Here is a 17,289-nt window from a genome sequence, read left to right as displayed (position 1 = left end):
CGCACTTGTCCTCCCTATGTCTTGTCCTGTCGTATCTATCCCCACTAGGTGCGCAGTTATTCATTTTCACATCGCTAACATTGTAGAACGTGTTATTACATGTCCGCAGTACATCATGTCTTATTACATAGGACATCGGACCCGAAAATCAGTGCTACTACTTTCGCCTATAGCACTCCGAAATTCTACATAGATACTATATATTTCGCATACCTCCTACCTATTACTTTACCTTTCTACCTCTGAGTAGGAGGTCATCCGATATTCGTAGTTCTTAGTTGGATTCCGCAATATCATCCTTTCTTTATCCGAAACATCTGACAGTAACCCACCATTCGCTATCCCCGACATTCACTATATTCCCGACGCTAACCTGACGCAAACCCGATGCAAACCCGACAAAACCCGCTAACCCGAAACCCGAAAACATCGGACCCGACGTTTTTGACATCGGACCCGACGTTTTTGACATCAGACTCGTAATTATACCTTCGGACTTTGTTTCCCGCACTTCGGACTATCTTCCTTTTGATATAACTGATTATTCTAATACCAACAGCAAGCCCCTTGGGTCAAACGCACTTGTCTTGCAAGTATAAGTAGACTAGGCTGTGCACGACCACAACATTTTTCATATTGCTGGCTGCTTACTTTGTGTAGTGTCCAGCAATTGTTGTATCTCTACAGCGGCCCAAGCATGTTCCACCCGGTTGGACTCAGACTCCTCAGGCTCCTTCGGAGCCGCATCATCAAGAGTGGTGTTGTCGATGGACACATTGCCACCCTCTAGTGGGTGCTCCTCAGGTTCAGGTGAGGGAGAGGGAGAAGGAGACGCAGTCAGCATAGATGGATTGAAGATGGTGGAAGACATGGTGGTGTGATATGAAAAGATAATTGCGAAGTTTGCGATGAGAAGTTGGGAAGAAGAGAAGTGCGGCACGTGACGTGTTTTAATACATCAAAATTGGCCACAGTTCCCACAGTTGGCACTCCACATATCCGTGGTCCACTATTGTGCTCCACATACAGCATGAAACGCACACGGTCACATGACTTATCTCACTGAAATTTCGCTAAGTCCCTCCGCTCTATAGAGGCTGACTGGGGACAGTCAGGATTTAAAGTGTGTATGTGATGTAGGACTTGTAGTCCTTGTAGCCTCGTAGAGGCTATTTTTGCAGCATCCCTCAGGTCCTAGCGCAGCGCGCGCTATCACTACCATGGCGCGCATCCTTCCTATCATCAGCCAATGGCCACGCCTCACACGCGCGCTTCGGTTCGCATCCGCTTTTCGTCGGTTCTGTCGCGCATCCTTCCTCTGTCCTATCCATGTCCTCCGCTTGTCCATTGGTGTGTATTTTATCTCATTCGCATTAGACTGATTATATTCCCAAAGGTGATATCGCGTATGTTTCATTACTTGTGTTATGGACCCTTAATATGTATTACCGCTATCTTCTTGGTTCCGAACAGCGCTATGCGCGCTATCATATACCTTAGACTTATGATTTTTCATGTATCTTCTTTTTCCCATTATCAAAATTATCATCCGTTTACACGCAACACTCAGACTCTAAGTCTAAAACTTTCGGTCAACTACATCGCGCGCTGTATTAACGGTCGCACTAACATTCACGCATCGCTCATCGCATCTATCGTCGAAACTCTCCTCCCTCCTTATTGTCGCGTCACATCTCCTTTGCATATCTGCCTAAGGGCGCGCTCATATATCCATCGGCTTTTCTCTGCATCTTCGTGCTCTGTCAAACTTTCGGCCGCTCTGTCGCACATCATTTTGCACCTTTGGCGGCTCGCTCGCGCTTGCATCGCATCAAGCACAACGTCACGTGCTCTTCCATTCTCAGTTACTCTTACCAGTTTCTAAGTTTCCCCTCCATATTTTACTTAGAGGAATCATTCTCAGTAGCAATCCCCTTGGGCTGAATCTATACTCGTGTCCAGAGGTCTATTTGAGTTTTACCCCACTTCATCCTTTCTCCCCCTTTCACCCCTTCTCATCTAGCTATCATTCCTCACACACAGTGGTCTGTATTCAATTTATCTGTTCAGCTGAGGAAAAACATTGCAAGTGACAGATATTAATCTTATTATTAGAATTAGAAACTCAGAGGTGTTTAGGATCAGAGGAGCAGAGGAGCAGAGCTCCGGCCTAGGGAATTCTTCCCTAGGCCTGAGATGAATATTGACTAAGTTAGAGAACTAGAACTAGTATGAGGACTTAGTGTGAGATCTAGTGCAAGGACTAATATGATATTCAGACTGAGGAAATACAGGAGTATCTACAGGGGTTTTGATACTGGAGATAAGTCTGAGTGGATAAGTAAGCAGAGGGGTAAGGCTATGTACGAGCATGTGGAGATGTATTAGTAAGTGAGACAGATCATAGAGAAATGAACTTGGAGATGAAACTCATACAAGGATCAATAAGCAAAACAGAAACACAGATAACCGAAGACTGGAGACAGGTGATTACCATAAGGGGATGGGTGCTGATTTAAGGTTTGGCTTCAGATATGAAGCATAGGTCAGTGTAGGTGAGGAATGTAGAATGTTATGAAATGGGTAGTATGAATATACTCAGATGGTCCTCTGTGCACGAATCTAATGTCAGCCCAAGGGGATTGCTACTGAGAAGGTTCCTCTATATATAATAGTGGAGGGAAACACTGAACCGGGCTGTCGGATAAGCCTGGTGAGGCGCACGACGATGAGTGAAGCGCGATGAGCGAAAGCGCTATGAAGCACTACTGAGCAACAAGTACGATGGCGCACGCTGAGTGTGAGCGAAGCGTGTGCATGGGTGGTGGAGTGCAGTGACTCTTAAGTGAGTCGGGAGACAGGTAAGACAATGTTTTATATACAGAATATGAGAACTGGCGCTCATGTCGGCTCTGGCACTTTAGTGTCAGTCGGCAGATACGACGGAGATTTTAGACTTAGAGTCCAATGTTTTGTGTGGGAAAAAGAAGATAATCATTATACATCGAGGCATGAGTATATATATTGTAAGTAGCGTTAAGTGCTGTCAAGCGCTAAAGCAAGCCAGAAAGCGAAGCAAGTACGTGATGATATGTAAAATAAGGGTCCATGACGAAACATACGGAATATGTGCGCAAGCGCCGGAGATATGTCAGAATACATGAGAATAAATTAGGAACACGCACCGACGAACCAAACGGACATGGAATGGATAAACAGAGGACGAGTGACGGAACCGAAGGTGCGTGCGCCGATGCGCGACCAAGACGCCTGTGCGCGTGAGCGGCCGACGAAGCGCAAGTGCGCAGAAATGAGATACAGGTCGTGCTGTGTTTGGGAGGTGATTGGGACATTGGAGAATTAGACCTCTATGAGGCCACAGAGATGTTAGTCTCTACATCAGATCTGGAAGATGTCTGTACCTTGGTGGATATGACACAGATCCAATAGTGGTATATATATGATCCTGCTGGAAGTACCTGTCATATCCTGTATTCCAGACCTACATCTGACAATGTTCCCACGCCTCATCTGGACCTCTGGACCCCTTGTCCATGTCTTTTATCTGTCCAGATGCCTGTACCTTTGCATATCCAGACGTCTGGATCCGATATCTGGACACCTGATCTGATATCCACTTCTTAGGATCTCCAGATCCGACCTATGCTTCATATCTGAAGCCAAACCTTAAATCAGCACCCATCCCCTTATGGTAATCACCTGTCTCCAGTCTTCGGTTATCTGTGTTTCTGTTTTGCTTATTGATCCTTGTATGAGTTTCATCTCCAAGTTCATTTCTCTATGATCTGTCTCACTTACTAATACATCTCCACATGCTCGTACATAGCCTTACCCCTCTGCTTACTTATCCACTCAGACTTATCTCCAGTATCAAAACCCCTGTAGATACTCCTGTATTTCCTCAGTCTGAATATCATATTAGTCCTTGCACTAGATCTCACACTAAGTCCTCATACTAGTTCTAGTTCTCTAACTTAGTCAATATTCATCTCAGGCCTAGGGAAGAATTCCCTAGGCCGGAGCTCTGCTCCTCTGCTCCTCTGATCCTAAACACCTCTGAGTTTCTAATTCTAATAATAAGATTAATATCTGTCACTTGCAATGTTTTTCCTCAGCTGAACAGATAAATTGAATACAGACCGCAATACAGCACTTTCAAAAAGCAAGAGGAGAGTAACATGATGATGAAAGGTCTCAAATACAGTGCACTTCAACCTCATACATAAGTGAATAATGGCTGGATGGCAACTTGACTAAGACTAATGAAGATTAGTGTCTGAGAGACTGTCTATGATTCAATATTCAAGATATCTTCTAATAGACAAAATGCAGCATTCAATGGGTTCCAAACCGTCAAGGTGCATTTTCATAAAATAAAATAAATGTTATCATTGGCAGGTTTCAAACCTGCGCAGTCTGAAGAGAAGCAGATTTTGACTCTGATGATCACTTTCAATTTTATTTTTAGCAGGTTTTGAACCCACAGAAACAGATTTACATTCTGTTGTATCAACTGCTCGGCTAAGACCAGTTGGATGCACTGCCAATGAATTCATTCATAAGTGAATCCCAAGTGGTTGCCAGAGTTAAAATGTATTTCTCTTAAACTAAGCAGGTCTGTAATCTGTATAATAATGTGTATTGAAAGAACTGACAAAATGCAAATAAATGTGCCTTGAGGATTCACTTTTGAATGAGTTCATTGGAAGTGCATCCAACTGGTCTTAGCTGAGCAGTTGATATGACAGAATCTAAATCTGTCTGCGCGGGTTAAAAACCTGCTAAAGATGAAATTGCAAGTGATCACCAGACTTAAAATCTGTTTCTCCTGAACCATGACAGGTTTGAAACCTGTCAATGATAAATTCTTTTTTTCTATAAAAATATGCCTTGATAATATTTCTTTATGGAGTTTGAAATCTGTTGAATGGTGCATTTTTGCTATTAGAAGCATATCTGCTCATGGACAGCATCTCAGACATTGATCTTGATAAGGAAATGTCAATGTGTGATTTCATAGAACAAAAATGTTGTTAGTGGCAGGTTTCAAACCTGCACACTTCAAGAGAAACAGATTTTGAATCTGGCGACAACTTGACCAAGATCAATGAAGATCAATGTCTGAGACACTGTCTATGAGCAAATATTCAAGACATGTTCTTATATGAACAAATGTGATGTCGCGTAAGTTTCAAACTTGTTGGGCTCCAATGGAAACAGAGTTCAATTCTGTGATCACAGCCACTTGACCAAACACAACTGTGATCAGCTTGCAAGCAAACCGACCATGAGCAAATTTTAAGGTGTGTTTTCATAAAAAATAAATCATACCACCAGCAGGTTTCAAACCTGCACAGGTCCAAGAGAAACAGATTTTGATTCTGGTGATCACTTGGTAAATTGATCTTCAGCAGGTTTTGAACCCACAGAGACAGATTTAGATTCTGTTGTATTTAACCACTTGTCTAAGACCAGTTAGATGCACTTCCAATACATACATTCAGAAATGATTCTTTTTTATCCTGCTCAAACCTGCCTCTGATTAGCTGACAAGCTGACTGACCATAAGCATATGTCAAGGTGTGCTTTCATAGAATGAAAATAAAAATCAAAGACAGGTTTCAAACCTACACTGTTCAAGAGAAACAGATTTTGACTCTGGTAATCACTTGACAATTTCATCTTTGGTAGGTTTTGAACCCACACAGACAGATTTAAATTCTGTTGTATCAACTGCTTGGCTAAAACCAGTTAGATTTACTTCCAATGAGCCCAATGATTCAGAAGTGAGTCCTCGAGGTACATTTATCTGCATTTTGTCAGTTTTTTCAATAGCATGATCACTGTTGATTCTTTTATACTGCTCTTATTGCAAAAAATGCAGACTCCTGCTGGGGCTTTTAACTTCAAGACCTGTTTATCTAACAATTGCCCTGAAAAAGTGCTGACAGCAGACCACCACGGTGGGTCCATAAGTGAAAACTGACAATGGAAGAATCACACAGTGTGTTTTTGACACAGAGTTCAATATATGACCAGAGTCTTGATGCAAACTCGGAAGGATGAGTATAAGAACAATATAATTCTTTGCAAAGGTCTTGACTTGGTTGAAGAAGAAGAAGAAGAAGAAGAGCAGATTACACATCAAACTTTCAAGTTTGATCCTAATAACCCGGGGAATGAGGAAAAATACAAATCTATCTATTAAGGCTGAAATTCTTTATTGTGCTTATTCAACAAGTGGTTGCCAGAGTCAAAATATATTTCTCTTGAACTAAGCAGGTGTGTAATTTGTATAATGATGTGTCTTTCGCATTGACTCGTGATTCATCACATTCCACCATTTTGGATTTCATAGAATAAAAATATTGTTGTTGGCAGGTTTCAAACCTGCACAGCTGCAGAGAAATAGATTTTAAATCTGTTGCACTCTGATAGAAACAGATTTTGATTCTGTTATGACAGCCACTTAGCTAAATACAACTGTGATCAGCTTGCAAGCAAACTGACCATGAGCAAATTTCAAGGTGTGTTTTCATAGAAAATGAATTTTATCACTGGCAGATTTCAAACCTGCACAGTCGGAGAGAAACAGATTTTAACTCTGGTGATCACTTGGCAAATTCATCCTTAGCAGGTTTTGAACCTGCACAGACAGATTTAGATTCTGTTGTATCAACTGCCTGGCTAAGACCAGTTGCATTGTCGAAATGGGAATGAGACCAAGAAAATTTGGAATGGACCAATGGTAAGAATACAATGTGCAGGAAGCATGAGTCAAGAAAGGGAAGCCACATGTGTGACATGAGTCATAACAAGATGTGTTTTTTTATAAAAACAAAATGACATCACTGTTGGTGGTTTCAAACATATTACAGCTGTTTGCAAAAAGGTTGACAGTAGCGACATTTTGAGAAAGAACAAAACAAATAAATAATAGCCACATACATACATCACAAATTGACCATCATGTATCGGAAAATCAGTCGCGACGTCAAACTAGCTGCAATCAATCTTCACGAGCATCAACATCTTGCACTCGAAGACATTCTTGCTTGTGTCGGATTTTCAGAAAGCACGTTCTGGCGGATCCTCAAGCTCTGGCGTGAAACTGGAGACGTTGTTAGGCATACATTTGGTATTCGTGGTCGTCCTCGTACCCTTCATTGCGACGATGTACTATATCTCGTCCGTCTTGTTCACCATCGCCCCGAATGGTTCTTAGATGAGCTCCTTCGACTTCTTGATACCAATCGCTTCATCTCTATACACTATACTACCATCCACCGCGAACTAACACGCGTCGGCATTTCTCTCAAGAAACTGAAGCGGATCGCGAAGGAGAGGAATGAGGAGAAGAGGATGAACTTTCTCATTCGCATGAGCCAATATTCACCAGAGCAGCTTGGTTTCCTTGACGAAACATCCAAAGATGAGCGTACTGCAGGGCGGCTGCGTGGACGAGCAGCTACAGGCCAGCGTGCATGTAGCCATCAGGTCTTTGTTCGTGGGCAGCGTGTCTCTGGACTAGGACTTCTGACTGTAGATGGCATTGCCGCTTCGAGTGTTGTCGAAGGCTCATTCACCACAGTCAAATATCTCGAGTTCCTTCAATCTACGGTGGTATGTCACTGATTCTAACTCTGGCAAGCACTGCGAAGCTGACACAACTTAGTTGCCAATGTGTTCACCTTATCCTGGACCTTTGTCCGTCCTCGTAATGGACAATGCGAAAATACATCATGGAGAGGGTGTTGCGGAATTGATTGAAGCTTATGGTGAGTCACCGTGTCTGATCTAGATGAGTTTTTGAACCATTGGGGATAGGTGTTCGCCTTGAGTATCTCCCACCCTACTCCCCAGATCTGAACCCAATCGAAGAAGCTTTTTCAAAGATTAAGGCCTTCATCCGTCGCTATCAGGACTACTTCCTTGCATCCAATAGTATTATATTTGACATGTATGAAGCCATGAGTATTGTTACGATGTCTGATGCAGCAGGGTACTTCATTCATGCAGGATACTTTTAGTGACAGCAGAGCAGTAAAATTACATCAAGTCCAATCAGAACACTTTTGATACAAGTATGACAGCAATACAAATCTATGTACTCAATTCATGGTCTGGTTCTCGACACGCTGGGCTTCACATCTCTCCATTAGCCCACTGTGCAACTGCATCCTTCATTGCCGCAATCTCGCCATTCTTGAATCCCATTTCTTTCAGCTCCGAAACGACAATGTATCTGATAGTCCGTGTTCCTGTATATCTGTTTTCCGTGAGCTTGGCATGGATGTCCGGAGATAGGTCATACACAGCACAAAAGTTCGCAAGAGACAAGTCAGGGCCAGGCCAAGCAGAGACAGGAAGAACAGGCATATCAGCACTATTGACGAGAGCATTGGTTCGACCAGGAGTGGTTGGCAAGGGTGCTGATGCAGGCCGTAAGAATGAAAAAATGTCGTTAGGAAGGTTGAAATTGATTGTCGGAACAGTCAATGTGGATGGGTCTGGAGTAGATTGAGCAGTGTTCCGTTCCGCAAGGCGTCGCTGGATCAAGGGTGCAGAGTTCGACAAGAGGTTAGAGGACAATGTATCGAATTCCTTATGGTTCGGTGGCTTGTCGAGTGTCGTGATAGGTGGTTTTGCAGCCTAGTAACAACAAACTATTCAGCGAGTGTACTCTCCACATCATTACCTCGTGTTACCAAAGCAGCGGCCCACACGCTCAAGTGCCGATGGCTTAGCGTGAAATGAGCATTGTTATCTGGTAGGATATAACAATAACCAGACGTGAGACAGCCAGGCTTGTTGCAGGTATAGCGATTTTGCAAAAGTTTGATCTGGGCAGAGAGCTCGATGTTGAGAGGAAGTTCTTTGACCAGCTTCTTCTGTTCGAAAAAATTGAGTATTGATAACTTCAAAACATGATGCGGGAAACACGACACGATTCAGCTACCTTCTTTTTCTTTTTCTTTCGCTTCTGGCCATCGCTGTCGGAGCCACTTGATTGGCTGGTGTCACCAGTGTCACTGGCCTTCGCACCATCCCCTTCTGGATCGCCATTCTTCCGTTTCTTCGACTACAAAACCATCACAAGATCAGTAGCATATATGCACATATTTACACGAACTGCTGTCTGGTCTTTCAATGCTTCGATCAAAAGCTTCACGGCAGGGGTCTTCATTCTGACAGCACACTCGACAAGATGTTCATACTCGGCAGTTTTTTTGAGGGATAGTGGTGCTGTTTGATGACGAAGAATGGTGAACATTATCTTGTAGTCGTCGTAATCGAGCTTCTTTGGTTTCAGGCTCTCGGATATACACTTGAGTATCTGGGCCTTGAGGGTATCGAAGGGTTCGTCCTGGTAGAGCTTGATGATCGCAGTCTCTTCGCTCCTCTTCGTCTTTGGTTTCTTCATCTGTTCAAATGAGTACATGACGAGGGAATATGAAATCATGACATTTTGAGGTGCAGGAGGAGCTAAGCGAAGGATATTCATGACAGTCCTGACACCCTAAGCCTGTGGTGAACATGGCATACCTTCTTTTTGTTTTCGTGGGCGGCCAGGTCCACGTTTGTCGAGTACGTCCACTGGTTCTGACCCGTCAGGGTTTTCGTCTGCAACAACAGTTTGCTTCCCAGAGTCCATGGAGGAAGACTGCAACATGTCGTCATCTTCTGCCATTGATAGTTCACCATCACTAGAGAAGCTGTTCGTGAATATCGAGTCCATTGTTGTGAGTATATGCGTGCGTCAAGCGTTTGCAAGTATATGCGCGACGCGCGTGTTATTTGACCCTATGTACGTGGCTATTATTTATTTGTTTTGTTCTTTCTCAAAATGTCGATACTGTCAACCTTTTTGCAAACAGCTGTAAAAGAACTGACAAAATACAGATAAATGTGCCTCGAGGATTCACTTCTGAATGTATTTATTGGGAGTGCATCTACCTGGTCTTAGCCAAGCAGTTAATGCAACAGAATCCAAATCTGTCTGTGCAGGTTCAAAACCTGCTGAAGATGAATTTGCCAAGTGATCACCAGAGTCAAAATCTGTTTCTCTTGGACTATGCAGGTGTTTGAAACCTGCCAGTGATACAATTCATTTTCTATGAAAGCACATCTTAAAATTTGCTCATAGTCAGTTTGCTTGCAAGCTGATCATGGTTGTGTTTAGCCAAGTGGCTGTGATCACAGAATCAAAATCTGTTTCCATTGGAGTGCAACAAGTTTGAAACTTGTGGGATGTCACATTTTTCCTGTAAGAACATATCTTAAATGTTTGCTCGTAGACGGTATCTCAGACATTGATCTTCATTGATCTTGGTCAAGTTGTCGCCAGATTCAAAATCTGTTTCTCTTGAAGTGTGCAGGTTTGAAACCTGCCACTAACAACATTTTTGTTCTATGAAATCACACATTGTCATTTCCTTATCAAGATCAATGTCTGAGATGCTGTCCATGAGCAGATATTTAAGACATGTTCTAATAGCAAAAATGCACCATTCAACAGATTTCAAACTCCATGAGAAAATGTCAAGACATATTTTTATAGAAAAAAAGAATTTATCATTGACAGGTTTCAAACCTGTTATGGTTCAAGAGAAACATGATTTTGAGTCTGGTGATCACTTGCAATTTCATCTTTAGCAGGTTTTGAACCCATGCAGACAGATTTAGATTCTGTTCTATTAACTGCTTGGCTAAGACTAGTTGAATGTACTTCCAATGAACTCGTTCAAAAGTGAATTCTCATGGCATATTTATTTGCATTTTGTCAGTTCTTTCAATACACATCATTATACAGATTACAGACCTGCTTAGTTTAAGAGAAATATATTTTGACTCTGACAACCACTTGAATAAGTACAATAAAGAATCTCAGCCTTGATAAATTTGTATTTTTTCTTCTTCCCCGGGTCATTAGCATCAAACTTGAAGGTTTGATGTGTATCCTGCTCTTCTTTTTCTTCGACCAAGTCAAGACCTTTAGAAAGAATTGGATTGTTCTTTTCCTTATCCCTCCAAGTTTGCATCAAGACTTTGGTTGTGAATCAAAATAGTGTTGTTAGGTTTTTTAATCAAAGTCTGAGAAACTGTCCATGAGCAAATATTCAATTGAGCATGTTGCAGCATGAAAAAGAAATGCATCATTTGACTGTTTGCAAATCTGTAGGCTTTGATTGAAACATATTTTGAATCTATGGTGGCAATGATATGGAAAAGAGTATTTATGATGGGTTTTGGAGAAAACTATCCATGAGAAAATATCAGAGTGTAATTGCATAGAATAAAAATATAATCATTGGCAGGTTTCAAATCTGCAAAGTCCAAGAAACACAGATCTTAACTCTGGTGACAACTTGACTAAGACTAATGAAGATTGATGTCTGAGATACTGTCTATGAGAAAATGTTCAAGACATGTTCTCATAGAAAAAATGTGACATTCAATGGGTTTCAAATCTGTTGCATTCCAATAGAAACAGATTTTGATTCTGTTATGACAACCACTCGGCCAAATACAACTTTGATCAGCTTGCAAGCAAACTGACCATCAGCATATTTCAAGGTGTGATTTCATATAAAAAAATGTCACAACTGGCAGGTTTGAAACCTGCATGGTCCAAGAGAAACAGATTTTGACTCTGGTGATCACTTGACAATGACATCTTTAGCAGGTTTTGAACCCACGCAGACATATTTAGATTCTGTTGTATTAACTGCTCGGCTAAGACCAGTTAGATGCACTCCCAATGGACCCATTCATAAGTGAATCCTCAAGGCATATTTATCTGCATTATGTCAGTTCTTTTAATAATACGGTCACCGCAATTGATTTTTTTAATTCTACTCTTATCACAAAAGACATCCGACTTCTTCTGGGCCTCTACTTCAAGGCCTATTTATCCAGCAATTGCTCCAAAAATGTACTGATGGCAGACCACCATGGTGGGCTGATGATGTAATGTTAGAACTGACAAAATGCAGATAAATATACCTTGAGGATTCGCTTCTGAATGAATTCATTGGCAGTGCATCCAACTGGTCTTAGCTGAGCAGTCAATAAAACAGAATCTAAATCTATTTGTGTGGGTTCAAAACCTGCTAAAGATAATATTGCAAGTGATCATCAGAGTCAAAATCTGTTTCACTTGGACTGCGCAGGTTTGAAACCTGCCAACAATAACATTTTTATTTTATGAAAATGCGCCTTGACAGTTTGAAAGCCATTGAATGCTGCATTTTTTGATTTTTCTTGCAAGAAAGTCATAATGCCACCCAGAAAATTGACACCTTCTGATTCATTTTAAGATTCATGTGGGAAATGTGAAGGTGTGATTTCATAGAATAAAAATAAAAATGCTGTCATTGGTAGGTTTCAAACCTGCACAGTTCAAGAGAAACAGATTTCGACTCTGGTGACAACTCAACTAAGACCAATGAAGATCAATATTTGAGATGCTGTCTATGAGCAGATATTCAAGACATGTTCATGTTCTAATACAAAAAATGCATTACTCAACAGATTTTGAATCTATTGCAGCAATGACACAGCTAACATCAGTTGAGACAAGTTTTTGAGAAAATCATTCATGAGATGATTGTCAAGATGTGTTTTCATAGAAAATATATTTTATCATTGGCAGGTTTCAAACCCACACATTCCAAGAGAAACAGATTTGAATCCCACAAAGTCCAAGAAAAACAGATTTTGACTCTGATGATAACTTGACCAAGACCAAGACCAATAAAGATTGAGTATCTGAGATACCATCTATCAGCAAGTATTCAAGGAATGTTCTAATAGAAAAAATGCAACATTCAACAGGTTTCAAACCTGTTACATTCCAATGAAAACAGATTTTGATTCTGTTATGACAACCGCTTGGCTAAACACAACTTTGATGAGCGTTTAAGCAAATCGACCATGAGCATGTGTCAAGGTGCATTTTCATAGAAAATGAATCTTATCATTGGCAGGTTTTAAACCCACACAGTCCAGGACAAACAGATTTTGACTCTGATAATCACTTGGCAATTTGATCTTTAGTAGGTTTTGAACCCACACATACAGATTTAGATTCTGTTGTATCAACTGCTTGGCTAAGACCAGTGAGATTCACTTCCAATGAATCTCATTCAGAAGTGAATTATCAAGGCACATTTTATCTGTATTTTGTCAGTTCTTTCAATAGCATGATCACTGTTGATTCTTTTATTCTGCTTTTTCCCTCTAAAAAATCACCAGAGGCAAATGCAAGTATCTTTGACGCAAAGTTCAATATATGACCAAAGTCTTGATGCAAACTTGGGATGATAAGTACAAGAGCAATTTTATTCTCTCCAAAGGTCTTGACTTGGTTGAAGAAGAAGAAGAGTAGATTACACATCAAACTTTCAAGTTTGATCCTAATGACCTGGGGAATGAGGAAGAATACACATCTGTCAAGACTGAGATTCAAAAGAGCCATCCAGTCATTATTCACTTATGTATAAGGTTGAAGTGCACTGTATTTGAGACCTTTCATCATCATGTTACTCTCCTCTTGCTTTTTGAAAGTGCTGTATTGCAGTCTGTATTTAATTCATCTGTTCAGCTGAGGGAAAACATTGCGAGTGACAGGGAACGGTAGACTTGCCTTGCAGATTCACTTCTGAATGTTTTCTTTAAAGATGGATCTAACTGGTGCTAGTCAAACAGTTGCTACAACAGAATCCAAATCTGTTTCAAATCTGTGTGTGTGGGTTCAAAACCTGCTAAAGATGAAATTTCTAGTGATTATCAGAGTCAAAATTTGTTTCTCTTAGAATGTGCAGGTTTGAAACCTGCCAATGATAAACTTCATTTTTTATAAAACCGCACCTTGACACAAGCTCATCAGAGTTGTGTTTTAGGCAAGTCGTTGTTCTGACAGAATCAAAATCTGTTTCTATTGGAGTGCAACAGGTTTCAAACCTGTTGAGTGTCACATTTTTTCCATAAGAGCAGGCCTTGAATATTTGCTCATAGACAGTGTCTCAGACATAGATCTTCATTAGCCTTAGTCAAGTCAAGTTATCATCAGAGTAAAAATCTGTTTCTCTTGTACTTTGCAGGTTTCAAACCTGCCAATGGTAATATTTTTATTCTATGCAATTACACCCTGACATTTCTTGATGTAAGTACAAGAATATGAAAGCTCAGCATCCAGTGAATTCACGCACTTAGGTTTGAAACCCATTGAATGTCACATTTTTCCTATCAGAACATGCCTTGAATATTTGCTCACAAAAGTATGTAAGTCGCTTCTGAATGAGTTCATTGGGAGCACATATAACTGGTCTTAGCCAAGCAGTTGATACAACAGAATCTAAATCTGTCTATGTGGGTTCAAAACCTGCTAAAAATGAAATTGCCAAGTGATTATCAGAGTCAAAATCTGTTTCTCTTGGACTGTGCAGGTTTGAAACCTGTCAATGATAAAATTTCATTTTTTTATGAAAACACACCTTGACATATGCTGATTGTCAGTTTGCTTGCAAGCTGATCAGAGTTGTATCTACCAAAGTGGTTGTCATAACAGAATCAGTTCTTGTACTCATCCTTCCAAGTTTGCATCAAGAATACTCACATTTGCCTCTGGTAAGTTTTTAGCAAAAAAAAGGTTTGATGTTTGGGTCATACAATCAGGCGGTAGATAAATACCAGTACATATTGAAAGGAAACTTTTTCTGGAGGTCATTCTACTGGGCCCAGGATGATTCATTGATATTATCCGAACTATTCAACACACTTTCAGCTTGGATCATCACTTTTGGTACAAGGTTTGATGTTTTGGTCATACAATAGGGTGGTAGATGAATATCAGCACATATTCAAAGGAAACTTTTTCTGGAGGTCATTGTATCAGACTAAGGATGATTTATTGATGACATCTGAACTATTTCATCCATATCCGGTTTGGTTCATCATTTTCAGTAGTAGATTTCAACCATCAGACCCTCAGGCCCAGCTGTGAAATGTGAGACCATGAACCTGGGCCCAAACATCAAATTCCTACCCCAGGACCCTGGGCCCAGACGTCATATTTAAGCCCATCACCTCTGGGCCCATCCAAAAGATTTCACCTCATTACACTGGGCCCAGACATCAATTTCTAACACCCCCCTTTGGCCCAACCATGTGATCATTCCATTATCAGTTGTCACCCATAGGCCCAGCTGTCAATGCCGAGGCATCACAAACATCATGGGCCCACCCATGTTTTTCAGCCTACAGTTGGATCTGGGCCCATTCGGATGGCCCATCTCACTCAGAGGAATCTTAACTTCGGGTGTCCATGTAACACAGAAAGTATTTACTGAATTATGTGGAGCAGGGCCACCTCAATGAAACATATTTCCCACCCTATGAGATCCTGACAGTGCCACACACTCCATGGTCACAGCACAACATCCCAATACCACCTGCAATCACCAGCCAAGTCATTTGCATTATCAAGGAAAATAATTTGTCAGGCATATATGAGCTGCTAACAGCCACCTATTGCTCATGCTGGTTTTGTTTTATTTTTTTTATTTTTTGGTGGAACAATTTTATCCAGTAGCTGTTACAGGCATCCGTAACACCTACAGGAGCCCCCACTCTGCCAACACCAGCCCCCGCCCTACTAGACTCTGAATACGGCGGTGTGCCACCCACACTTAGAGAGACAGCGGTCTGGACCGCTGTGACACCGCCCCTGGCCTAGATGGCCTTGTACCTGATCCATGGAGGCTGTACGCCTCATGGTCACCCTAGATCAGTGCATGTATACCGCATGCCGCTTCATGAAGATCCGGAGCGCCCTTGGCGCCTCAAGGTACTTATGCGCAGTCGCACTTGGCGCTGCATGCTTGATCAGAGGTTAAGCCTCATGTACCTTATCTGAACCTCATGTCTTGTTATCATAGATCCTAGATATACTATAGATTACAGACTGAGCTTGAACACTTACATGTAGCACATATAAGTAGACGGATTATTGTACTGAGATCTTTACTTTAATCTACTTGGTTCATCCCTGAAACCTGTTCAACTAAGTTCTCCAACTTAGTTGTCTAGACCGCACTTCTAAGTTGCTCCCCGCATCTTAGCCGTATCTGCTAGCCCAGTATCTCGACAAGCGCCGTCTTACCGAGATAACCGGAGGAACCCTTGACATTCCGTCAAGCTGAGAACCACCCTTAGCTTCATAGGCTCACTCGAGCCGTCGCTAAGAAGACCTATCCAAGTTCGCACACGCCGACCGACGGTCAGCGTAACAGTAGCAACTGACAAGGTCAGCCCAAAGGGATATGTTTAGGTCACAGGGTTTGCACCCATGAGAATGGATTATAATAGTCACCCAGAGGAAATACTTTATGTACACTTTGTAGCAGTGTGAGACTCAGTACCTTGGAATTATTTCTTCTGTCCTGGAGGGCAGCAAGGCACCATACTCACTAAAACCCCTGATTGTTGGACCCAGTTGTCTGGAAGGTTGTCTTCATTTAGAAGGAGACCACTCCAGGTTTTGAGAACCTTATCAGTTTGAATTGCCTTTCTACCGTACCTCTTGGAGTCGGTAAGGAGCCTATCAAATTTAAGTCTCGAATTCATCGCGTGAATCCATCTGTTATAGATTTCTGTGTTCGAGTGGAATTTGTCTTTGTCACCATCAAATTTGATGACTCATTCACATCTGATTTTCCATAGCAGGTGAGCTGATTCAGATAACATAATCATGAGTAGCCTGTTTTTTCGGTGTCTCTCTTGAGCCAGAGGGATTTCGTTGCTTTTCATACTGATTTTATTGTGGTAGATTTAGTGCATTTGAGCACGATGTGTTCCATTGTTTTGGTTTCCCCACAAAGTCTGCATATTCCCTGCTGTTCGAAGTTCGGTATCTTATCTCAATATTCTCCGATTTTATAGGTGCTGTGTAAAGTTTTCCATAGAGATCCTTGGATGTTTTTTGGGATATCATTGTCTCTGATGGATTTCCACACCTGTTGCTCTCTTGGAGTTTCTGAGTTGATCTTGGAGATAGCGTGTTGCATTCGTGCTAGGTTCATCTTGGTGAGATGTCTTTTTATTCACTGTTCTGCCAATATTCTGATACATTTATAAAATACGTTCTGTGTACCTTCCTGTAGGCTTATTCCGCTCAGGTGCATTGGCCTTGTTATTGATGTGTCAATAACATCTGACTTGTTTTTGTTCATTCCTTCCTTGGCTAAGTTTTTCGCGTCTTTCGAT

At 41.4% G+C, this 17,289-nt stretch overlaps 2 protein-coding genes and 1 pseudogene across 3 annotated transcripts; 2 read left to right on the top strand and 1 right to left on the bottom strand.

The window, feature by feature from the left end:
• Positions 1-5,198: 5,198 nt before the first annotated feature.
• On the top strand, positions 5,199-6,229 carry F5147DRAFT_658748 (uncharacterized protein; the record flags this gene model as incomplete). Its single annotated transcript, XM_041434489.1, has 6 exons — positions 5,199-5,205; positions 5,291-5,324; positions 5,591-5,601; positions 5,713-5,807; positions 5,906-5,984; positions 6,117-6,229. 6 exons carry the CDS (start codon positions 5,199-5,201, stop codon positions 6,227-6,229), a joined length of 339 nt encoding a protein of 112 aa, XP_041285498.1.
• Positions 6,230-8,166: 1,937 nt separating this feature from the next.
• F5147DRAFT_587734 (uncharacterized protein) lies at positions 8,167-9,445 on the bottom strand (the record flags this gene model as incomplete). The annotated part of the gene is made up of 4 exons (XM_041432031.1): positions 8,167-8,673; positions 8,730-8,896; positions 8,965-9,058; positions 9,155-9,445. 4 exons carry the CDS (start codon positions 9,443-9,445, stop codon positions 8,167-8,169), a joined length of 1,059 nt encoding a protein of 352 aa, XP_041285497.1.
• Positions 9,446-9,981: 536 nt separating this feature from the next.
• Positions 9,982-10,050, top strand: F5147DRAFT_t129 (annotated as a pseudogene). Its single transcript has one exon. The product of its transcript is annotated as a tRNA-OTHER (tRNA).
• Positions 10,051-17,289: the final 7,239 nt, after the last annotated feature.

Source organism: Suillus discolor, assembly GCF_016758755.1.
Source record: "Suillus discolor strain FC423 chromosome Unknown F5147scaffold_123, whole genome shotgun sequence".
Classification (NCBI taxonomy): domain Eukaryota; kingdom Fungi; phylum Basidiomycota; class Agaricomycetes; order Boletales; family Suillaceae; genus Suillus; species Suillus discolor.
The sequence above is the reverse complement of the archived record's forward strand: the minus strand, read 5'-3'. Positions and strand labels throughout refer to the sequence as shown.